The sequence below is a fragment of the Aspergillus bombycis genome (genome assembly GCF_001792695.1).
Source record: "Aspergillus bombycis strain NRRL26010 chromosome Unknown contig00071, whole genome shotgun sequence".
Classification (NCBI taxonomy): Eukaryota; Fungi; Ascomycota; class Eurotiomycetes; order Eurotiales; family Aspergillaceae; genus Aspergillus; species Aspergillus bombycis.
Window position 1 is genome coordinate 95979 of NW_019170073.1, and position 24128 is coordinate 120106.

The following is a 24128-nucleotide window of genomic DNA, read 5'->3' on the forward strand; positions in this document are numbered from 1 at the left end:
ATGGATTCGACCGCTTCCCTCCGCGGGGCTTCGGACGAGCTCGACCGCAACGGTAGTGATCCTGACCTGATTCACACTCACAAAAAGCAACTTTCTCAAGAGCTTCCGGATGATTTACCCAAGTCTTTGGACGACCGTCGTTCCTTCCCCGTGATTCAACCCGAGACTGAGATGTATGATGGTTGGCAAGGTTCGCAACTTCTTCCCCGCTGTACGGTCGCGCAGGCTGCAGGAACTAAAGATAGTTTCCGAGACCACGGAGACTTCCCACAACCTTATATACAAAGAGCAGCACGCTACCCTGTTGTGCTCAAACCAAAAGTCCTGAACACGAACAGAATGCTGACCTCGGTCTCGTCTCACACTAGGCCAATCCCAGTTTCTCACGACGCCGGTGGCTGCGAAACCGTTGAGCTTCAGTCTCGCCCTGGATGATCATTCGCATGATGACGAACATAGTCTACAGGCCCAGTATGGACGGGGCCTTGCGGCTGCGGTGGGTGACGATAATGAGTCGACTACCACGGCTCGGCTGGAGGACAGCGATGCTCGGCTGATGGAGATGCTCGCTGCGCAGGCGGCCCACCGGGAAGTAGATTCACTAGGAGCGGATGAGGAAACAATCGCAACGGACGAAAAGCTATCGGAAACAGAGAAGAAGAATATCTTGCAACGAAGTTTGAACATGGCTGCGAGCAACGGCGATGTAGAACGTGTGCGCAAGTTAGTACAGGGCAAAGCGAAGGATTATGTAGATGTGAATCTGCCAGATGAGGAGGGAACTGTGCCGTTAATTTATGCCAGTTGCTTTGTATGTAATCCATTCCCTGGTTTCTGCTCATTCAATGCTATTACCGCGGCTAACTGGATCCAGGGACACCAAGACGTAGTTTCAGCCCTTTTGAACGCAGGCGCCAATGTTGACCAACAGGACCGCAATCAATGGAGCGCCTTGATGTGGGCCATGACAAACAGACATAAGACGATCGCGAAGATCCTTCTCGACCACGGAGCTTCGCCGGATATCAAGTCCTCGTCTGGGGGCACTGCTTTTGATTTCGCCCAGCCAGGAAGTGAGATTTCGGAATACCTGCATGAGAACGGCTATCATTTCGGTCCTACGGTGATTGAAGATGATTTTTACGACGCTGGTTTGGCGCACGGGCGGTTCGAGGAGGAACTTGCGGAGACTGAAATGAAAAGAAGGATGATGATGGAAGAAAGTGCTATTAATCTGGAAGTTGATCTATCAAGTCTGGGGCTCGATGAGAAGTTTGATGTAAGTGTATAGTTTTACTGCATATGGCGGAGCTGATTCTGAACTGTCTAGCAGTCACTCGATGAGGAAGAGCTGGAGGAAGAACAACAGGAATTCGTCTGGGATCGATGCCTGAACGACCAAATGTTCGTCTTCCAGGAAAGTGAACTAGAGAGGATCTTAAGTATAATCATCACCAACATGACTCCGCAGCGATCTCCGTCGCAAAAGCCAGTCCCCGCAAACCTCCTTTTCCTCAGCGCCCGGTACGCCCATTACCATGCTAGCCCGGAATTACTCGCGAAGCTACTCGTCTCGGCGACGGATAAGATTAACGATGTGGTGGAACGTCATCAATGGGACATGACGATATTGGCATTTTGGATGTCGAACGCCACCTTGCTTTTACATTATCTGAAAAAGGACGGGGGTCTCGTGGAGGCGACTGTCGAGTTCCAATTGCACCTGGCGGAACTTATAAATGAGATATTTATCTTAATCATTCGGGACGCCGAGCGTCGAATGAACAAGGTACTGGACGAGGCGATGCTCGATCATGAGACGATCCCTGGACTAGAGGATGTTCACTTCCAAAACGAGTGGAAGCTTTTCCGCTCCAAGTCCAAGGCCAAAGCCCCCGAGCCCGCCGAGAAGCGCTTCCGGCCACCATCCCCGCGGCGACGAGCACAGGTTTCACCGCGGAATATTACTTCCCTGCTATCCTCAACACTTTTCGTGCTAGATCTCTACGATGTCCACTCAGTCATTACTACTCAGATCCTCTCACAGCTGCTGTACTGGCTGGGAGCGGAGGTCTTCAATCGCATTATGACCACCAAACGTTACTTAGCCCGGACTAAGGCTATGCAGATTCGCATGAACGTATCAACTTTGGAAGATTGGGCACGTAACAATAACCGACAGCCTGAACACTATGAGAATGGGTCTATGAGTAGTACTGGCGAAAGCACTATGGACTCCGCCCGTAGGCACCTGGCCCCGGTTATCCAGCTATTACAATGGCTGCAGTGCTTCTCGTCTTTAGGAGACGATTTCGAGTCCCTTGTCACCACTTTGCTTCAGTTACAGCAATTGTCGCCAGCCCAGCTTCTCCACGCGGTTAAGTCATATCGGCCGGAGGTAGGAGAGAAGGGTCTTACGAAGCCAGCGATGAAATTCCTGATTGAGCTGCAACGCGATCCCGACCTGTTGTTCCGAGAGCAAGCAAAACTTCAAGGGGGCAAAGAGCAAACGGCGGAGCCAGAGGCAGGACAGACGGAGGGGCGGCCACGGACTCCGCGACAAGATCAACCTGATGAGCAAGCCTCCGCCGCATCTCCAAGGTCTTTCATGACATCACCGCGTATGGATGAGCGGAATGGAGCCAACGGGATCTTCTTGGACCCATCCCTCACCCTTCCCTTCTCATTACCTACTAGTACCGACATGTTGATCAGTTACGGGGCGGGATGGGGCGGCACCAACCGAGAACGAGCACGCAAGTACATTCCCACCGTGCCTCCCGAGGTGCTGAGTCGGTTCGATCGTGACAGTTGAAGCGAAGATCGTTGCGGTGCCTGACCGTTGTGTTATACCCCCCGGCGCTAGAAGTGATTTTTGTTTAGCGGCATTTGCATTCGAGTATATACATTTATTAACGCATCTCGGCCTTGTCCTATGTGGCCCCCTTGGGATGTAATAAAAAAGGTAAATCTATGGCATAGAGAAACTTGGAAAGAAAATATTGGGATTGACAACGGTCCCAACCGAAGTAGAAGGGTAGCAAGAAAGTGCAGAATTTAAGATGAGAGGAAAGGCTAATTTACGACAGAACCACCATGGGAATCCCACGCATCGTGCAAGTACATAAGGATAATCATTAGGGTTACTGGATGCGGAGGGGAAACGAGAGGAGAAGGTAGCGTTGGAACATCTATATGAAACGAATCCCCGGGAAGGGACTGTCGTTTAATCTAGAGTTGGGGAGACGGGGCGTTCCCCATTTCTTGGATTTTAATGACATTCATTATACTCAGTCTTGGTGTCCTGGACAGGTCGTCCATGCAAATAATTCCCTTGTTCCATGGGATCCATTGGCTTTCGACAGGACCTCCCGTTTCAGGCATGCTGAGGTGGATGATTGGTTCAATCTTCGAAGCCAATTACCAAAACAAATCAATAATAATAATCAAAATATATCACTTCAATCCACTCCTTCCAATAGGGGGGGGGTTTTTTTTTTTTCTTTCTTCTCACAATGAAATGGGGAACGGTCGGAGTGAGCAACGAGTGAGGGAGGTTTCTCATTAGCCATTGTGAATAGATTACCTTCCAGGTTAAGCCGAATCGAGCACTTGCAAACGAACTGGCCGCTCCACTTCGTGCTTCCTTTCTCGGCCCCGAAGCTCAAGGCATCAATATTTTTTTTGTTGGTGGACTTCGTTTGACTTTGGACTTCTTAGTCTGTGCGGAAAATTGACCCGTGTGTCTCATCAGTCGATCCTGGAATAGTAGCCGATGTCTTACTTGCTCGTCTATACCAATGGATATCGTTTTTCGAATGGATAGGTAGATATCTTGATATCTATGTACTGGCAGTACCAGCCATCTATCATGTCGGTCGGACCGACCCGCCCAGAAATCGATAGATGGTATGCATTGCTTACTTGCTTTGTTGGCTCGGAGAATTTGGCCCGAAGGCTCTCGATTGGCGATAAGAACGCCTGGACTCGTCGTCATCAACAGCGCCAGTCCTACGCAATGATGCTCTAGTGGCCGGCGCCAGTCCGTTGATCCACTTCGCTCACGCTTCGGGACCAGGGTGTTATCCGCTTTGGGACACGTCTCGGCCTCCAGCTAAGCTTCCTGCATACGTATATAGATGCCAGTCCATATCTGGCAGTTTAGTATCGAATCTGTGCTCGATGAATTCGGCAAATCCTCGCTTCAGGCAGACTATTTACGCTCCTGAGGCACTCTTGCTCTTTCCTCTTCGAGCTAGTGTTCTACGGACACTTGTCCTGTTCTGGTAAGTGGCTGTTTTCCTCTTTTGGGGCGGTTCCCTCTTTGGGAGATCCGGGGGTTTGTGATTTTTGATTCTTAATTATTTTTTATTATTTTTTATTTTTTTTGTTTTTTTAATTATTATTATTTTTTGGTTGATCACCTCCTTCTTGGATCTCGACCTCTACTACCTGTACTGCCCCCCATTCTGTTCTACCACATCCCCTCTCTTCCTTCTTCTCTCTCTCTCTCTCTCTCTCTCTCTCTTGCTTTCCCGATATGCCTTGGGTATACTACGACCACTTCTCTTCCGTCTCCGCATCGCTCTTCCTCCTCCTCATGCATTGATTGCGCAATGGGGCTGTAACCTGGTCTCTCTGTGCTACTTTCTATGTACTATAGTATACACCACCTTCTCCACCGTGGATCACCATTCCTTGGACCTGTCTTTGCTCGGGCATCCCTCCGATTCCTAATCGAGTATGCTACTCACATTGAAGCCGTCTTCTCAGAACGGGATCAAAGGCCCTCATGACTACGCTATCGTTCGTCAGTCTATCCCAACTCCTCGGTCCTCTCCGCCCTCCGCACCTGATTCCGCCGCGGCTATTGTAGCCTCCAAAAGACTCTCCGCGGACCACTCCATGGAGCTTCTCGTGGTGGCTTGCCACCTCCTTCGACGCTGGCATTGCCGCCGCCGGATATCGGCTTCTCCGCTATGAATTCCGTGAATCAACCACTGCCACGCCCTCCGGCGCAACGGCAGAGCATCGATGATACCAGTCAGTACTGGCATGCGAAGGCCGAGGAAGATCGGAGAAAGCAAGAGGAAGAACGAACCCGCCAGGAATCGCTGCGTTTAGAACAGCGGAAGATCGAACAGAGTATGCTTCGGGATTCCTTGCAAGCCGGCGTACCGCCTCATATGATTCCGCTCATCTTTGCGGGTATCAGCCAGAATGGCGTCCCGCAATCAGTCATTGAATGGACTCAGCAACATATGACACAGGTGCCGGCCGGTCCTCGTGCGCCGCCACCTTCGGCACCGGCTCTATCTCATTCGACCCAGCGGCGCAGTCTGCATGCCCGCGGGGAGTCTCGCTCGATTCCTCCTGGTCCGTATGCGGCTCCACCAACGCAACAGGTCGTACCTCCCCCGGGGATCCTTTTATCACAACCTCTTCCCCCTTCGGGGCCACAGCCCGCTCCGCAGCCACTCAGCCGGTCTCCATTACCCAATGGGCCAGCGGATCCCCGGGGTCCGCCCATGCCTCGACCCAATCCTGGTGATCCGCTGGCCCAACAGCAACCTCCGATTAACTTGAGCAACGTTCATTATGCTCCAGGGTCATCTATCCCGCATATTCAGCATGTCGGGAGCAAGCCGGATAGCCACAACCGACAATCCCCGTCCCTGTATTTTCATCACTGGGTCCCTCCAAGTCAGTCCCATCCGAATACGCCTTCCGGCAGAATCCGACAAGAATCGCCCTTTGCATTGCAGACTTCTCGTCGCCCAGAGTATCCAAGCCCCCCGGGGCGGAAAAGAAAAGCTACCGGTCCTCACCAGCCGGCTCCTTTCCCGTCATCACGCCCGTCTGAAACAATTCCCGGTACTTCTCACGTCTCCCGACCAGGCTCCCCATTGGGGTCAGTCCCGCATGCCGAACCTTCAGTTCATAGCCGTCAGCACAGCGGCGCCTCCGCCATGTATGAGCCCCGTGGCCTAAGGCAGTCAGGTTTTGAACGCGGCAGCAGAGCTGCGAGCCCAGCTCATCATGCGCAGCTTGTGATGCCCCCCACTGAAGACCGGGGTTCAAGGAAGGAATATGACCGAGGAGACGTTCCAGAATGTCGGGGCGAGCTGGCCCCAACGGAGAGTAACGTGCAGTACCCACCTACAGCGTCCCAGCTACAGTATTCTTCGAGTATCGGGACTGCGCCCCCTGACTCGGATTTGGACAGCAGTCCCGGGCCTTCTCCGACTTCAGGGATACCTCGGGCACCCACCCGGCCCGGTGACCATGGTGCTGCGCCCCCAAGGTAATCAATCACTTGTGGGGTTACACAAACAATCGTCTATTCTATACATATACGTTCATGTCGTCCCCACAGAAATTGGATTGGTCGACGAAATAGATGACTTACGAAGCACTCTAGCAAAAGCATGTTCTTGTTTTCAACCAGCTCCTCTTCCCTCTGAATCTGACTCTCCTTTATATTCTCTTTGCCCTCTACCAAGCCATCCTACCTTCTACAGTGATCTCATATGTACACCACTCACACCTCCCGACTGGCTCGCGGAGATCATCTACATATGACATATTATGTCCTGTATCTATTGGATTTGTTACTAGCACCTGAGGTGCTGTGCTAGATGCTCAAGAAAGCAAGAAAAAAAATAAATATTCCATCAACAATATCACCCACAAATTTGACCGTTCTAGAATTCTTCTAGAACCGAAATTTCTAGGTTTTTAGGTAATGTATTCCTGAAAGCTCCGTAAGGCCCAAGCGTCTTTGACAAATACATACTACTCTATCTCAGGGGTGACATTCCGTACTACTTGATACGTACTATTTTCCTAGCTCCCCACTCTTTCCATAGAATGCAAAACTGGTCCTTCAATATTTTTTCATTGTTTTCCTTTCCTTCTAATCCCCTTGATTCGGGAACAAAAGAGAAGGATAGATACACAGACAGATAGACATGAAATTGTTTAGACACACACCGTGGTGGACAAAAGGGAAGGGGTATCAGGGATAACAGTGTTGTTCTTGCTGTGACTTTGATATATAGGACAAAAAGAAAAGGGGAAAAAATAGAGAGAGAGAAAGAAGGACAGATACAGACGTCAATTGAGAATAACAGGCAAACAATGAATGGTAGGACAAGTACATGCCGTGCAGGAAGTGTAATGCGAAGATGATAACATAATGACAAAATGAGACTTGTAAATGAGTAGACTGCATTAATGCGGAAACGAGTTGTGTATGCAATCGGAAGCGAGGGTCTTGGTCTTGGTCTTGGTTGTGGGTTTTAATGAGTGAGGGACAAACAAGGGTCGATCGATCGACCGTGAAGGAGTGCTCTGGGTCGCGTGACGGCTGGTGTATTGGTCCGAATGTACAGTCTCGCGGTATACTGGATTAGATCTTTTTCTTGCTGCGATTGGATTAGGAGAAGGGGACCGGGGATGGGACTCGAGGGGGAGATATTAGGTGCGTAGTGTGATAGAGTGAGTCCCTGTTGGAGGGCTAAGACATGGTCCATGTCTTGGTTTTAGCTGTATCGTATGTGCAGCCGGTCCCTCGTGTAGAATCATACGACTGCGAAGCCGTGCGGAAGTCGTGATGTGAAGGCCATTAGAAGCTGTATTAGGGTAAGGAAGGCGTTCGTGGACAAAAGAAGGTCGACTTTTGTCCGAGATCATCAATAATCGTGCGAGTCAAATCGTCCATCAGTGGTTTTGCTTGTCGAAGCTGGTATAGCCTCGGGATAATTAGGTATTATAATGGAGGGCCGTAAAAAAAAAGTATGGAAGGTAGAAGGCGTTTCTACCATGTCATCACATCGCACATCACGTCGCAACATCATCGAAACCTTGAATGTTTGAAACCCGGCCTTAGACAAGGGCCTTTTTCCGACGGTGAACTTTCCATTCTGCTTTTGCGACACGCATGAATAGTTCAACGTCCTTTATCGGAACCCAGCTGGTGAGCACCTTCATGGCGTTCTCAAAATCTGATTCGAGGATAATTTCCCGCATACCATCAATAAGAGCCGCCGATGTTGCATGGAGGACATCCAAGCCCTTGCCAAAGGCGCTTGCGTCGGGGCCCTCGGTCTTGACGCCTGGGCCAGTTGGATCCTCAGCGTCACCGAGGAGCATAAAGACATCCCACACACGCAACTGGGCTGGGAATGGGATAGAGTAATTGAAGAGAGTGAGGTACCAACGTGTTCCGTACGCAGTAGGCGGGATTCCGAGCTCATTTAGTTTCATGGCGACCTCTCCTCCCTCCAGCCATCCCCGTTCAAAGTCAGCCAGGGCCTCCATCAGGCCTTCGAAGCCTGACCGGTATAGCTGCTCCAGCCCTCGTAGCTGCCATAGACGGACGAGCATGATAAAGGCATGTTCCTCATCATAGTAAGCAAGAAGGGTTGCAGCAAGGGCTGCCATGCCCTGAACATAGCCTGTATCTGGGAAATACAAAGACATGGCATGTAGCACGCGGAACAGCAGGCGTTGGCCGCCACGATACCGCCGACGAAACATGATATGGCTAGTGATGGTCCTTGGAACATCGATATCGATCTGTACGTCGTCGGGTGACGATACGAACTGGTACTCATGGTAAGCGTCAATGAGCTCCTCCACGGTAGGACTATCGCTGCGCTTTTTGGCGCTCGCCTCTAGAAAGGAGTACCAGGCAGTCGATCTCCATCGGTCTGGTATGCCTTTCCACGTCCTCTCAATAAGCTTGGAGCTTTTTGTATCGAACTCGAATGTCATGCCACCACCAGCTCTGCTATTCTTTGTCTGCCTCGCCATCTTCGTCCATTTGTCTTCCCTTCGCCACTCCCTCTTCTTGGCCGCACGCACAGCAGCTGTGTTTACCCTGTCTCCGTTGACATCAACTGGGTGTGTGAGCATGTCGGCGGCTTCATCTTTAAATCGGCGATCGCGATTGTGAGGAAGATGATTTGTCGCTTGACGAAATCTTGAAGCTGACCGTCGCACTGGCGAACTATACGCGCTCTGTGACGACGAAGGGCGGACTGCTGGCGCAGAAATTTTGCGGTTCGGAGACCGACCCGCAAAGGAGCGGTTACTCCCCAGAGCAGACGGAGGTCGAATGGAATATTTCCGACGGGGGCTTTCTGAGGCAAGGAGCAGACTAGTAGATACCCGTTGAATCGGACTAGGCTCCGTACCATCATTGGAGTTGCTCGTAGGAGAGCGAATAAAACCATATCTATCCACATCTCCTGCTTTAATATTGTGCCAATACTCAATTCCGCCAGCTAGCTCGTTGGGCTCTTTCTTGATGCTCGGGGCAGGCTCGGGATCAACTGAGGATACTATGCTCTTGGTTTCCGTGCCAGACACACTGGCGCCTGAAAAGCGAGAAGTCTCCTCACTTGTCGGGCCGGTCTCTTCCCAGAGCACACCGTTCTCCACAGCCAAGGCCTTCGCGACTTCCGAGTCTGTCACATTCTCATCACCCTTTTCATACATCAGCCTGACCCGACGAGATAGCATATCCTCGTCTGCGGAAATAACTCTGCTGGGCATAGCGCTTCGCCTGGCACGAAGCGATGGTGGCAGTTTTGAACGCCGTACAGGGGCGTCTAAGAGTTCCACCTCAGCGTCATTCTGCTCTGTTGGAGCAGTGGATGGAGGTACCGGGCCCTTCTCGATCTCTCCCTGGCCGCCATCCTGGTCTAGCTGTTTCAGCCGTTGCCTTGCTTCCTCTTTGATGAGACTCCCGCGCTTGGAGAACCTCATAGATTGCGGTGCAAGGCCGTCGAAAGACGAATTGGGGATATCCAAGGACAGTCCGTTGAAGGGAGCTTCTATGGGAGGAACAGGTGGTGGCGAGTCCGAATCTCTTTCCAACTCTGCAGACTTCTTGCCCCATAGTCCGCTGAATTTACGCTCCGACCACCGAGAACCAGGGCGCGACCCTGGGCGAGAGCTCGGGCGAGATCCAGCGTCATTGACGACAATGCTAGGGATGGAGCGCAATGAGCGCAGGCTGACGACCGATTTCGCAGCATCTGGCCCTAGCATTCTTCCGTCTTTCGTTTGCGGCCGTTCATTTCTATGCGACGAGCGTGGAGGGCGTGACGGGTCTCCGGGATAACTCGACGGTACGCTAGCTGTAAGTGATTTCTTTCCGGATCGCAATGGGTGATCGACTGGGGTAGGCAACGAGGCAGATCTGACAGCCAAGGGGGCTTCTGCGGCGACGGTTTCTTCGTAGGGAACGGCGTGAATGGTCGAGCTAGACTCCGACATCACGGCGCCAGGCAACGAAGCGGATCGCTTATCCTCCACCATTATCCTGGCATGACTTGATGTGTCTTTATCCTCGTGACCACATTGATTTATGGACTCTGTTCCCTTCAACTTTTACCCTGGGAAGGCGGACGGGGACGAACGGTTGGTTTTCAAGGGAGGGAGGGAGGCGGGGGGGGGAGGAGCTTGAAGGAGGCGAAGGAATGGACTATTCCACGAAGAATCCCGCGCCGGAGATCACCGTTGGCAGTTCAATGGAGTGGTCAAGAAAGTATAAAGGAAGGACACTAGTGAAAGTACATTTCTTGCGCCGTTGAACATGACCGTCCCCGACAACGCGATTCAGATTCCCAATAGGAGACAGAGAGAGAGAGAGAGAGAGAGAGGAGGCGTTCAAGAAGTTTTGAATTGGGTCGCCATTGACCTGCGGCTCCTCCTCCTCCTTGATTTTGCTTGGCGCGAACGAACGGACAAGCTTTCTTCGTAACCCTAATTCCCTGGCACAGGATCGGAAATCATCTCCAAATGCTTCAGGAACAGGAGTAAGGACGGAGCACCTAGTGTTCGCCTCGAAATTAATACTGTCCCATGTCCCGGCTCCGATTCCAAATCATATCTACGGAACTGAAGCGCTGTCTCTCGTTGAAGCGCAAGAAGCCTTCAAGCAGGGATCGCAAAGGGGGGGCGCTTTGGCGCTCCACACGGGAAGGTTTCCAGATACTAGACTTAATTTTAGGCCACGCAGTTGTGGATCTGGTCATGTTGCAGACTTGCGGATATTATTGATAATAATAGCAGTGGTTGTCGTGGGAGCCATTCAACGGATATCCACCCTCGGGAAGGATTCTTGCGTGGCATTTGAGCGACAACGAAAAGAAACCAATCACAAATAGCAAATCGAGATATGATTATAAACTAGAAAATAAAACTTACATTGTAGTATGGTGTCGAGGAACAGATCAAACCGAGTTCCTTTATTTTATTGTGACTTGGTTTGGTTTTTTGTCTTTCCCTTTTTGGTTGTTTAATTGATTTCATTTCATTTGGCTTTGACGTACCCCTTTCGTGCAGATTTGGCGGCATTGAAATGTTGATCAACTCGACCGGCAACCCAAGATGGTAGGGTAGAATGGCAACAAAGGAAGGTCACCACATCAACTATGTTGGGTATTATCCCTTGTTTGTGTGGCTTCAGAATGAAAGAGTTTAAACCCCGAACTATTGCTAATTAACAGTCAATTCCTCACTGTCAGCTGCTTCTTCTTCCCTTGATGACGCGGATCCACTCCTGGGACTATGAGTATCTACATCCGATATAAATGCAAGGTTTGAATACCTGCCCTGTTTGCTTTTTTTTAATGGTGAAATTCTTTTCTTTCTTGCTTCGTTGTTGTTTGTTTTCTATTCCCCGTGTCGTCTCTATAAGCCCTGATTGCTAAAAACGCCCAGAGTAATGCCATTACTCCCACCCCCCAAATCGCCAATAATACTGCAACTCCATGAAGGCCAGATACCAGCAGGCCATCATGCAAACGGGGAATAGGCAGAATGTACAGGCCAGCGTACATTGTCCTGCTGCGCTAGAGCCCCAAGTGGTAGTCAAAAGAGGAGGGGCAGAAGAAATGAATGCGAAGGAAGCCTCAACTCGTACATACTCGTAGTCACATTGCGACTAAGCCACAGCGGCCGTATTGATACCCGGCCGAGATGGTTCGCGCGCTGAGCGGGCCGGATCAATAGGTTCTTTGGGTAGAAGTTCAATTTGGCGGACCAAGAAGCTTTTCTCATCAGTAAACTGATCATCATCGGTGCGATCCTCCAAGAATCTAGGCAAGAATTTCAGAAGCCGGTCTCGATTGTTGATCAGAATGCGTTGCACCGCCACGGACTTATTCGGATTTGCGACAAACACCTGATTCCCCATCAGAACACCGCCACTCAAATTCACAAAATTACTAGTCACATACCTTAAACACGTGGAACCCCTCATATTGAACCATTTTCCGGTCATCTCGTAATAACTTCATGCAAAGCTTGAGATTTTCCCCGCTCTCAACGTACGCCATCATCACATTATAGTTGGCACGGTCCAGCAGAATTTCCCCAAGGAGTTTGATGCTCTGTCGCTTGGTGACGTACGAGTCAGACTGAACGAGTACACTGTTGAATTTATCAAAGAAACTGTCAAAATTCGTTGCCAAATATCCTGTCACTAAGGATTTGTGTCGAGTCAAAATTTCCTAGAGCGATTGTTATCCCACTGCAGCCAAAGTAGTCATGGAAAAAAGGGCAGCTTACTCTGAAAGTTGTGAAAGCATCCGCACTTAACTCGAAGGTCCCTCTATCTATCCAGTGGAAAAAATTCCAAAAAATCCCATTTCCGGTTTGTGGAACACCGGGCTGGACTTCGCTGAGTCTGATGGCCGGCTCCCCATCATCTGACTGGTCATATAGGATGATCGCCGCAATGACGTCAAATTTCAACGCTTCCCTCAGAATGGTGCCACACGGCATTGCGCTTTGACTGTGTTCATAGCCCTTACATAGCTCGATAATGACCTCTGGTCGGTTGTGGACAATATAGGAAATAACCGGCGGATCGGCCTGGTTTGGATTGCCGGGCTTGAAACGAAGAATATGCGAAAATATGGTCTGGGTGTCCTTTCGGGCTTCAAAGGGTAAAATATAGAGGCTTCTCGCAAGTTCGTATAGTAAATCTTCATGGAGAGTAGCCTGAACCAACGTGTGCACTTGTTCGGGAGACACTTCGATTTCTGTCGGCAGCTTGCATTAGCGAGTCCTAACCTTTTCCTGGGCAATTATTGCTGCATCCTCGGACAAACTTACCTTGAGTTCCTTGGACAATCAATTTCATCTGGCTAAGTTGTTTAGCCAGCTCATCTTCCACCTATTTGGCATTGAACGTCAGTGAGTTTAGGGTCATGTTCACAGTCTGCTAGAGACAAACACAATGAGGTAGAATAGAAAAATAACCAGCCAACCTTAGCAGTAGCAGGTGGAGCTTCACGCAGCCTCACCAACTGATCTTTGATTGATCGGACAATATCAGAAGGATGTCGGGATCGACCACGGTTGAAGAAGAAAGCCATTCTTAGAGCAGAAGGGCTAGCTCTCCGGATAAAAGTGAAGGATGGCAACCAACTAGCGCATGCAAGAAAGGTAGAACAACAGAATTGAGAGCCCTAATAATCAGGTCTTAATCTCAGAAGGCCGGAAGGTCTCTTGTTGTCGATGACGGATTTCTTGTGTTTACGGAGGAGAGAAGCAGCAAGGCGGTGATAGGTGATAATTGTTGGCGGGGGAGCTGAAAGCCTCAGGCGCTTATCGCAGTTCTGGGCCCGGTCATGTGGGTAAACAAAGTACCAAACTCTCCGGGCGGGGCAACCGATTTGCTTTGTCATTTTTTTTTTTGTTGGGTACAGAGGGGTCCTGGGTTTCCGCTTTTACAAACTCATGCCCTTATTCTGAGAACCTTCTCAGAGCGTAAATCCTTGCAGTTTGAATTGCGGTTCTTACAGTTTTAATAACCAATTAGAAATTGTGGTTCTCTTGCCTCAATCGAACTTTGCGGTTTTATTATTCTCACCAATTCACTTGTTTGCCTACCCCGCAATTGTCACCATGTCGGCTTCGATTCCCTCTGACCGTCCTCCAAAGGACGATGACTCCTGCTCTACACATTCTGAGGACTCTGACATCAGCAATGAGGAAGGATGGGAGGATGTTGAGCCTGACGATGAGACCCAGCCAGTGATTGGCCTGTTCTCCGAGAAGGTCTATCCCGATGTGCTTTCCATGCTACAGGAGACCAAGGACAAGTACAAGTTCGACCTGCGAAAGACACAAAAAGAGCTCGGTGTGTACCTAATCGATTGAATTTGTTTATACCGTTTGAGTATTTCTTCCGCTGCTCAGGCCCGGTTGATCTATGTTTGAACGATCATAATATGTTTTATGGGCTAACCTTTTCTCCTCTCTTTTTCGTTGCCTTGTGCTTTCAGATCTGGATTTCCTGGGTACTATCAAGCTGGTGAACTATATTCGCTCTCAAGTCAAAGCTGGAAATTTGTCTCCCGATGTGTCTTCCAAATCCAAATTCGAAGATGAGGTTTATCTGAAGCCCGTGCTTGAGGATGACGCCCTTCTGTATAGCTTGGACGACATTGAAGACCAAGACTCGGAGGTTCCCGGTGGTACTGAGGCAGAGAGACGTGTAACTGAACTTCAAGAGGACTTGGAGCGTCTACAGAGCCAGTTCTCTGAGTACAGGATTGCCGTCCAGAAGTCGTTGGAAGAGCAGTTGTCAAAGGAGGATGAAAAACTTACCTCGTCTGCTTCCTCTGCCCAACAATCTACTAGCAAAGCCGAAGCAATTGATTCAGACTACTTCTCATCCTATTCCTATAATGGTATGCTGACCCTTATACTTCGTGCAAATATTCCATGGATACGTTTGCTGACAGGATACTTTCTTAAAGGCATTCACGAATCTATGCTGAAAGACGCTATTCGTACCGATGGTTACCGCGACTTTATCTATGAGAACAAGCATCTGTTTAAGGATAAGGTTGTTCTGGACGTTGGATGTGGCACAGGAATCCTGTCAATGTTCTGCGCTAAAGCAGGTGCCCGGAAAGTCATTTCTGTGGACAACTCAAACATCATTGATAGGGCAAAGGAGATCATCCACGAGAATGGCTTCGGGGATGTGATAACGTAAGTAATTGTAGTACTCGTTCTACCACCTCGTTACTAACGCTTTGGCTTTCAGATGCATCCGCGGCAAGATTGAAGAAGTCACTCTGCCCGTTCCGCAGGTCGATATCATCGTGTCCGAATGGATGGGCTATTGTCTTTTGTTTGAAGCTATGTTTGATTCCGTCATCTATGCCAGGGATCGTTATCTGGCGCCCGGTGGATTGATGGTCCCGTCGCATGCTACACTGCGTATTGCTCCTTTTGCCGACCCTGACTTCATGGCATCTCATATCTCGTTTTGGAATGATGTCTACGGTTTCAACATGCGGAGCATGCTCACGGGTATATATGATGAAGCGCTTGTCCGTAGCGTGCAACCATCGACTATCCCCGGAGACTCTTCTGTCTTCTTGCCACTCCCGCTGCATACAATCACTGTCGAGGAACTGTCTTTCTTGAAGGAGTTCCAGGTTACCTTGAAAGAGGACGTTGACTCGCTTGATGGCTGGGCTATCTGGTTTGACATATTCTTTATGCCGTCCAGAGATTCCCCTATTTCGGACAACGCCATTCCTTCGGAAATGCAAAAGAAAGGCTTTGTTGCTTTCACTACCGGCCCTGATGGCCCAGAAACTCATTGGCAACAAGGCATCCTCCTCATCGACCACGGGAAGAAGAAAGCTCTTCCTTTGAAGAAAGGTCAGACGATTACCGGAAAAGTTGGCTACCAAAAGAAATCAAAGGAATCACGGTCTCTGGACATCTCCATCGAATGGAATGTTCAAGAGGCTGAAAAGGGCGCCCAGGAATGGAGTTTGCAGTGAGGGACTTCGACCAAAAAGTTTTGCTTGCCTTTTGGCCTAGTTCGTTCTTTCTGCTACTATACGGCATCTAGAAAGGCATGTTTGATAGACAGCTGTTAGAAAAGTAATCCAATCATTCATATGTCATCTGGTGGGTATCACAATTGTAGGATGTAATCACAAATAATGGTTGAAAATGGAAAAGGGAAAGAAAAAAAGAAGAGCTTCCGTTTCGAATCTTCATGTGTGCCTTAATGCCGTATTATTCGCGATGTGAGCGTCTGTTATGGTCACCCCGACTACGGCTGCGATCAGTACGATGGTAACGATGGTGACGGCGATGCGAATATCCATCCGAGTGAGAGCCTTTCTTACTCGAGCGATCTCGGCTTGTGTGACGGCCATGGCGATGATGACGATGTGCTCTTCGATCTCTGTCCTGTGAAGCATCGAGCTGGAAATTCTCAAGGCTGTCTGCCGACTTTGACCTTCGCCTGCGATGGCGCAACCGATGTTTCTCTTCCAACTTCAAAGCTTCCAATTCTCGTCTCCTTTCTTCGTCCCACTTCCTCCTTTCATGCTCAACCGACTTTAGCTGGCGAACACCTTTCTTCATCGCCGCAAGTGGATCATTGGCATCAATCCGAGCCTTCTCCCTCTCTCTTCTCATGGGATCCTCATTCCCCCAGACATCTTTCCCGGAAATGGAGTCTGGAGCCATGGCTTCAGTTCCTGAAGATGAATACCAGGGTTTCTGGCCGACAGATTGACGGAACCCCGCCGCATTCGAGAACCGCATTGTGTATTGATCTTCATATGCCTTTTGCCTCTCGGCCGATTCTTTTTCGGCTTCTGGGTTCTTCTCCGTACGTTTATGTGACGGTTGGGAAGGAAACAGGTCAATATGACCAGCACTATCGTATAGCGGCGCATCGCTAGATCGAGCGGAAGTGAGTTCCTCTCGTTTCGCCAGCGCAATTTGTGCATCCTCTTGAGCAAATCGAATATCGCGATCCGTATCATTTTCGCCAGCTAAACGTCTTCTCTTTCTATACCTTGAAGTGTCCTCTACATAACTCTTCCTATTATGTCGGGAGACCGGCGAAGGAGACCGTGGGGGAGGTGGTGGGGTAGATGGTCGTTCGCCACGAAGGATTTGTATTCTTCGCTCGGCATCAACTTCCTGCATGCGACGCTCTTGTTCCTCCTCTCGGGCTTGCGCCTGTGCCTCATCGCGACGGACGCGGGCAATGTTCTCCGGGTTGTAAACGTTCCATGACTTCTTACCTAAAAGGTGACTGGGTGCAGTTAGTAAAAAGGAAGGAAAGAGCATGGATAATACTAACAGAGGCATTCTGGATGGAATGGATAGAAAACTGCTCGCTATTAAAGCATAGTAGCATGTGAGAAGGCATTTGTTAATCGCGGAAACAGTGATAAGGAAGGCGGAGAGTAACCATCGGCAGAAACGGGGGTTGGCGGGCCGATGCGGCCAATGAGAGCCAAGGAGGTAGGAACTCAGCCTTTATGATAGAGTCCAGCCTGTCCCCACGCCTTGCCCTGCCGCCACTTCTTTACATCTCACTATTATCTCTGCTAATTATTTTAATTGAAGTACTCGTGGCCTAGTACCTGGTCAGACCAATATCTTTGTCTCTGTTTGACGTGAAAGCTGCCGGCAGCGTTAACCTGTTTGCTTATAAGAGCTTCACTTCATCATAATATTTCACTCTTAGACGGTCATCACATATCGTTATACGTGCTCTGATCTTCCACTGGTCTATCCACGATCATATGAAGCAAGATGTTTAACCGCAATAACTTTTCTATGCCTTTCGGGTCTCGGCCCTCTCGCGAAGACGGCCCCAACCCGAGCCAGGGACCTCCTCCGTATCCACGAAGAGAATACAACACTAACCCTGCGCCTACGGGTGGTGTAGGGTATGAAGACCGCTCTCATCCGCCCGACTATGACACTTTAATGACTGACGCTTATAATATTTCAAGGGGATATGGAGCACCGATGGGAAGGCCTAGTCAACCGCCACAGATGCCCCCGAGAGCTCCGGTTGGAGGAAGCTCGGGGAGAACCTGGACCTTGCGCCCCGCGAAGAGTCCCGATAATAATTACACTTTTGGTAACTTGTAAGCTCAGCTCCAAAGTTTTCGGCCGACGGACAGTTGACATGGTCTAGAGTTGCAGTTTCGCCGCAGGATTTCCCGCCCACGCGCGATGGGCTCGACCTTTTCCTTCTTGTAAACGATCTATATGTATTTTCCGCGCGCCCCTATGATGGCTTTCCGCCGGGTCATATCAGCATGTCGGATCCTCAGCGGACGTGGGCTAGAGTTGCTTTCACAGACTCTGTCAATGTACAGATTTACGATCCGTTCAGTCAAGGCGGGCAGGCATATATCGGTTCCACGGATATTGAAATCGGGTTTGCTGGAAAGAAGAGAGTCGAAACTCCCTACGACCAAGACGAGTTGGGCAGTGCTGTGGTCAAGGTAGCTCCCCAGTAAACTCGAACTACCTAAATTGTGGTAGACTAACTAAGGCAGACCTTTGAAAACCAAATATTTGCCCCTGGCCAGAAGATTCTAATGGACCATAGAAGCATTCCTCTTATACTAACGGTCAAAACTGTTCAACGTGTCGACCTGAGCTCCGAGAAAGCTGATCTCTCCAGCGGTCATGTAGAGACCGACCCTAGTGCCAGGGGAATACTCACAAGGCATTCCCAGATCAACTTTTTCAAGGATGCCCGCACTGGTATCAATTTGAAGGCGTCAAACCGTCGACCAGCTGCCAACTCTATCATTCAGCCTGACTTCAAATTCGAGAACATGGGTATTGGAGGTCTTGATGCAGAGTTTAGCACAATCTTCCGCCGTGCATTTGCGTCTCGCATTTTCCCTCCAGGTTTAGTTGAGAAACTAGGTATCCAGCATGTAAAGGGCATGCTGCTTTATGGCCCTCCAGGAACTGGTAAAACGTTGATTGCCCGGCAAATCGGCAAGATGTTAAACGCAAGGGAACCAAAGATTATCAACGGTCCTGAAGTGCTAAATAAATATGTCGGCCAGTCAGAGGAAAATATTCGAAAGCTTTTTGCCGATGCAGAGGCTGAGTACAAGGAGAAAGGCGAGGAAAGTGGGCTTCACATCATCATTTTTGATGAGCTTGATGCTGTTTGTAAGCAGCGTGGTAGTGGAGCAGGCGGTGGCACAGGTGTAGGTGATAGTGTGGTGAACCAATTGCTATCAAAGCTCGATGGTGTCGACCAACTTAACAACATCCTCCTTATTGGTATGACCAACAGGAAAGACATGATCGATGATGCGCTACTGCGACCTGGTCGTCTTGAGGTCCATATGGAAATTTCCCTCCCGGATGAGAAGGGCCGAGCTCAGATTCTCAAGATTCATACCCAGAAGATGAGGGACAACAACGTGATGGATGTGGATGTTAATCTATCCGAGCTAGCATTGATGACCAAGAACTTTTCGGGTGCCGAGATTGCAGGACTTGTCAAATCCGCGTCCTCATTCGCCTTTTCCCGCCATGTCAAGGTTGGAACAATGGCTGGTATCAGCGATGACGTGGTAAACATGAAAGTTAACCGAGGTGACTTCCACAATGCTCTTGACGAAGTTAAACCTGCGTTTGGTGTGTCAGAGGAGGAACTCTCAAGCCGTATTCAGTACGGCATCATCCATTACTCCGATCAGATTAACGAAATCTTAAGGGAGGGTCAGCTCTTTGTGAAGCAGGTCGGGGAATCGACACCTTTGTTCTCCGTCTTGTTGCACGGTCCAACCGCATCAGGAAAGACTGCGCTCGCAGCGCAGATTGCCATTGACTCTGGTTTCCCCTTTATCAAACTGATCAGCCCTGAAGATATGGTCGGCTTTAGCGAAATGGCTAAGGTTCAATATATCAGCAAGATATTCGATGACGCTTACAAGAGTCGTACCAGTGTGGTGGTCGTCGATAACATCGAAAGAATCATTGATTGGGTCCCAATCGGTCCTCGGTTTAGTAATACTGTTTTACAGACATTAATGGTCTTTTTGAGAAAGCAGCCGACCAAGGAGCGGCGATTGTTGGTTCTGGCAACTACAACCCAGAGAGCTGTACTGAAACAGCTGGATGTATACAACTCATTCAATTCTGATATCATGGTCCCGAATGTCATGAAGTGTGCTGAGTTGGAGTACATCATGAAACAGTCGGAGGCGTTTGATGACCAGGAAATTACCCAGGTGTTAGGAGCGATTGGGGGTATCGACCAGGCCGATAAGACCCCTAAAGAGAAAGTCATCGGTGTCGGTGTCAAGAAAGTGCTGTTGGGCATTGAGACTGCCAAGCAGGATGCTGATAAGGTTGAACGGTTCGTGCGTGTTATTGACAGGGCCATTGAGGAAGAGCGGAGTTTCGACTAAGGCTTTCTCTTTCTCTCACATGACTTGTTCTCAGATGAAGTGGAGGTCCTTTAGCTGTTGGATACCCAAGTATGTGACTGTATTAGTAGAATAGTATTTGTACTTGGCAAGATTGGCAAGGAAACAAAGTACCTTAATATAATGTGACCCTTACCGTGTTCCCGCATAATGTATTCCATGCATTCACTCGCAATCATCTGGAGCTCCAACCTCCCCCAAACAAACGAACGAGCCACAAATTCTTTCTCCTTTTCATAAACCTGGCCTGTGTCAACGTCGCCTATCTTCTGGCTATTCTAAAAATAAGACTAGTTCCTATGAGATAAGGCTTAAGACCGAGACCGTCGCCATGCCTTCCCATTACACACCAAAACGCATCCTTAAGAAACAACTCTCTCAGCAGGAACACAGTCACATGGAGGATTGTGCGCCAGGAAACCTAAGCGAGTATGGCAACATTGAGAGCGATGCCCCCGTCTTAGCAAAGCATCAGGCTCCGAGCTCGAAACCTGTTAAACAAGGAGGGTATACAGCCCCGAACGGAACTCATCTTTCCACCCACGAACTAGCTAAATTGTCAAATGGCATTGAAGATTTGGAGTCGAAGAGGGTGACATACTTTCAGCCTTGCTTCATTGAGGATCCCTGGAAGGATCTCCAATCTGTGAAGATGAAATTCAATACGCGTTATTGGTGAGTCCTTCTCTCGTAGCCACGCATTCCTGTTGGTTCTTTTCTTGTCGCACATCACGGCGTTTGAATAGGCTCAAGCTAATAGCGGCATCAGACGCAGGCTCTACATTACAATCTGTCTGTGCCTGCTTGACTGGGGGGTCACTCGAGTTTTGTCATGGCCGGAGGGGATAGGGAGGATTAGAACTCATTCAAGGTTTAGACAGACTTACTTTTTGCAACAAAGGTCGTTACCTGAGAATGGGACGTGCACCCCCCTTGTAGAGATTACCGATCATCAGCAGTTGAGCGCGCGTGGTTGGGCAGATAGGGCATGCATTCTAATGTGTCATAGTGGCTGTATTTGCTTCTACAAAGTTACAAGGAAGTCTTGAAATAATTCAGGAATCCTAGAGGGCTCACTGGTTTAAGATTTTACTTGCTTCTGATGTTCTGAGGAGAACCCGCTGTGGTGGACTTTCTCTTGACATTCAAATATGCCAGGGGGCCTAGCTTTTGCCCCCTCCTGAAACACTGTTGATGCAAGCTCGCAAATCACTGCTCACTGAAATACTAAAAGCAAAGTAAAAGATCCTTGTATAATTACCTCTCTCTTTCTCTCGTTCCTCCTTTTCTTTTTTATTCTGTTATTGTGAACAACATCCGTGTTCTTATTGCCCAAGGTATTTCATCGGGAGCACACACGATATTCTTTCATCAATCTTTGGATACGCGGATTTGATTGGAGCCTGACGGCTAAGGTATGAACCCTATTTCTTCTTGCTCTAAACATTCTACCTTCATGGCCATCCACCCCCTAGCGAACTATGACTCTACAACGGACCCTCCCAATTGAGTTACTTCTCTTACATGAAGAAGGCGTTACCCTCTCCGAGCTAGTGGGGAGCCGCTGCAAAATACCAGTCAACCATCTTATTTGATGTATACAACTAACTACTACCAGCCGATTACTCCCGGTCCAACGTTAACTCTTACAACAGGGGTGCAGATAAGCTACAGCACGATCATGTTACATCTATGCATCCAGACGAGTTTAAGTTAACGGCCTAACCCCCAGGGGCACACATTCCACGTGGGGTGCAGAGATCGCTGCCCAAGACCCCTGAAGTGTACTAGACCCAGCGCTGGCATTGGCTCCTTCAGGCTGCACGCCGACCCGCAAAAGCGGCAAGGGAAACCGAACTAAAACGGAGGGTGGAGCGGACGAAGGCGGACAATATGTCCGCTGGCGGAGTGGGTCGGCGGAACAGTGGGAGGTAAGCAGCCTGCCGACTCCCAACAGGCCAACCGAGACACCATTTAGGGAAGGGCATGAGGTTGTCCATTCGTCGTGGCATTTCGGCAATCCCTGACTGAAATCCATATGAGCCGCCGCTGCCTTGCAAATACGTATTGCTGCCCTTGAACCCCTGGTATGCAATCCGCAATGTGTCAGGGGGCCGTGCCACAGTCCCCTACAGGCACCCGCACAGATTGACTCACATGACCGGAGCTGGGGGTGACCTTGTGATGTGACCGTCTCCATGGGGCTGGAATCCCAGGCGCACGTGGATCGGATGAGGGAACCGGCTCCCTAACCTCCTCCGTAGAGTTAACGACAGCGACTCAAATTTCAAGAAAAATCCCGAGTGAATTCCATCAAATAATATCGCTACCGGTAAAAAGACGCCCAATATACAAACATTGCGAAAGTGTGAAAGACCCCATATATACCATCCATAAACCTCACGGATCCCAAACAACTCGATGACGAGATAAGCAAGCACACCTGGCCCAAGTTCTGGAAGCAATTTTCGCGGAAAATCGTTACCGCAATAAAACGAATTATCCCCCAATAGCCAAGAAGGAAGAGAAAAGTGAACAAAAGGTGGACATGAGCAGCCGTTCCCTGCAACGAGTTCAGTAATCGTCGTCATAAGTATACTTCTTCGTCGCTCGTCGGTATTCGTCGGGATGCACAGCCTCAGCTTTTGCCTTCAACGCACTAGGTTTGAAAGCCACATCAGTATTTCGCAAACAAACTCAGCAACGTACATTCGGCCTCACAACATCTCGAGCCACTACTAGTCAGTAGCCAGTGTTGCCAAGAACAAAACGACCAGCGGAGAGCAGATTCCACTTGGCGGAGCGGAGTCCCGCCAAAGCAGGATGTATGAGCTCAAATGAAGCGGAAAAGGCATTAAAACTTACCTCACTCGCTTCTGTGCCCATTCAAGATCCCTCTTAGTCTCCCGGCTACTTTGATGCCATCAGAGAAGTTGGCACGTACGCCTTGCAGTCGTCGCTGGGCGAGAGCTTGCAATTCGAGAAGTTCACGTTGTTTGGCATTCAACTGTCCGGAACTATTTTCATTACCCATTAGCACACCGATAATACTCTCTGCATTCAGGAAGCATTGCTCCTGCTTAACAATCAAGTCACGAGCGGCCTCCGTTCGTCAAGGTATCTGCGGCTACTCACGCTTGTGCCTGTCTTGCCAGCCCTTTATCCAATGGCGTGGGGTCAAACACGTTCTGCATGCGGTCACTCAAGACATCAACAACGTCGACACCAGAGTACGACGCAGAACTCGACTCGTAGTCGCCACTAATGCTCCCAGAGCCGTAGCTGAAGCCGGCAGATGTGCGACTGCCCGCAGTCGTGCTGGTATCAGATACATCTGGTGGGGATCCTGAGACACGGCTGATAGGATATAGATTAACAGGAGCGGGTGCCTTGGAGGGAACATTGATAGGAAGCGGGGGAGCTTGATAATGCTGAGTCGCCATTGTGGTAGGTTGTGTTGCTCGAAGAGTCGAAGCCGGCAGGGTATGCAAGACGTCAATGGTTTATGGACAAGGCTAGAGGGTAGGCACAAGAGGCAATATCCGCAGTTAAAGGAAGTTATGTGAGTATGGAATCTGCCTGACTTGCACCGAATGGTGGAGGATCAAAGTGGAACAATCTTGTCAAGACCGGGGATATGATAAGAAGAATAGGGCTGGGGAAGTTAAGAAAGGAAGAAGGAGAGGAAAAAATGGTGACTGAAAAGACGAGGCTTTATATATCCCTCACCGGAGAGTCTTCCATCCGGCGGATCAGTCTTTCATGAGGGCCATGACCTGTCTAGGGCGAGGGGGTACGAGTCATTCATTGGGCATTGGATTATCCCGGGAGCCTTTTTTCCCTCCCATTAGGCCT

At 49.5% G+C, this 24128-nt stretch overlaps 9 protein-coding genes across 9 annotated transcripts; 5 read left to right on the forward strand and 4 right to left on the reverse strand.

Moving 5' to 3' along the window:
- ABOM_007654 (DIL and Ankyrin domain protein) lies at positions 1-2815 on the forward strand (the record flags this gene model as incomplete). Its single annotated transcript, XM_022534783.1, has 4 exons — positions 1-190; positions 369-811; positions 875-1279; positions 1331-2815. The coding sequence occupies 4 exons, from the start codon at positions 1-3 to the stop codon at positions 2813-2815; spliced, it is 2523 nt and encodes an 840-aa protein (XP_022387130.1).
- A 1977-nt stretch (positions 2816-4792) lies between these two features.
- On the forward strand, positions 4793-6308 carry ABOM_007655 (uncharacterized protein; the record flags this gene model as incomplete). Its single annotated transcript, XM_022534784.1, has 2 exons — positions 4793-4806; positions 4877-6308. The coding sequence occupies 2 exons, from the start codon at positions 4793-4795 to the stop codon at positions 6306-6308; spliced, it is 1446 nt and encodes a 481-aa protein (XP_022387129.1).
- Positions 6309-7887: 1579 nt separating this feature from the next.
- Positions 7888-10329, reverse strand: ABOM_007656 (putative TBC domain protein; the record flags this gene model as incomplete). Its single annotated transcript, XM_022534785.1, has 1 exon — positions 7888-10329. The coding sequence occupies one exon, from the start codon at positions 10327-10329 to the stop codon at positions 7888-7890; it is 2442 nt and encodes an 813-aa protein (XP_022387128.1).
- A 1630-nt stretch (positions 10330-11959) lies between these two features.
- On the reverse strand, positions 11960-13397 carry ABOM_007657 (Mo25 family protein; the record flags this gene model as incomplete). The annotated part of the gene is made up of 5 exons (XM_022534786.1): positions 11960-12199; positions 12255-12527; positions 12586-13061; positions 13135-13195; positions 13290-13397. The coding sequence occupies 5 exons, from the start codon at positions 13395-13397 to the stop codon at positions 11960-11962; spliced, it is 1158 nt and encodes a 385-aa protein (XP_022387127.1).
- Positions 13398-13929: 532 nt separating this feature from the next.
- On the forward strand, positions 13930-15830 carry ABOM_007658 (protein arginine methyltransferase RmtB; the record flags this gene model as incomplete). Its single annotated transcript, XM_022534787.1, has 4 exons — positions 13930-14164; positions 14310-14717; positions 14787-15024; positions 15080-15830. 4 exons carry the CDS (start codon positions 13930-13932, stop codon positions 15828-15830), a joined length of 1632 nt encoding a protein of 543 aa, XP_022387122.1.
- Positions 15831-16071: 241 nt separating this feature from the next.
- On the reverse strand, positions 16072-17163 carry ABOM_007659 (uncharacterized protein; the record flags this gene model as incomplete). The annotated part of the gene is made up of 2 exons (XM_022534788.1): positions 16072-17107; positions 17156-17163. The coding sequence occupies 2 exons, from the start codon at positions 17161-17163 to the stop codon at positions 16072-16074; spliced, it is 1044 nt and encodes a 347-aa protein (XP_022387121.1).
- A 450-nt stretch (positions 17164-17613) lies between these two features.
- On the forward strand, positions 17614-20255 carry ABOM_007660 (AAA family ATPase SEC18; the record flags this gene model as incomplete). The annotated part of the gene is made up of 3 exons (XM_022534789.1): positions 17614-17954; positions 18005-18317; positions 18372-20255. The coding sequence occupies 3 exons, from the start codon at positions 17614-17616 to the stop codon at positions 20253-20255; spliced, it is 2538 nt and encodes an 845-aa protein (XP_022387101.1).
- A 349-nt stretch (positions 20256-20604) lies between these two features.
- ABOM_007661 (vesicular-fusion protein sec18) lies at positions 20605-20952 on the forward strand (the record flags this gene model as incomplete). The annotated part of the gene is made up of 1 exon (XM_022534790.1): positions 20605-20952. One exon carries the CDS (start codon positions 20605-20607, stop codon positions 20950-20952), a length of 348 nt encoding a protein of 115 aa, XP_022387102.1.
- Positions 20953-22847: 1895 nt separating this feature from the next.
- ABOM_007662 (KxDL motif-containing protein) lies at positions 22848-23716 on the reverse strand (the record flags this gene model as incomplete). Its single annotated transcript, XM_022534791.1, has 4 exons — positions 22848-22932; positions 23139-23149; positions 23218-23290; positions 23409-23716. The coding sequence occupies 4 exons, from the start codon at positions 23714-23716 to the stop codon at positions 22848-22850; spliced, it is 477 nt and encodes a 158-aa protein (XP_022387099.1).
- Between the last annotated feature and the right edge of the window lie 412 nt (positions 23717-24128).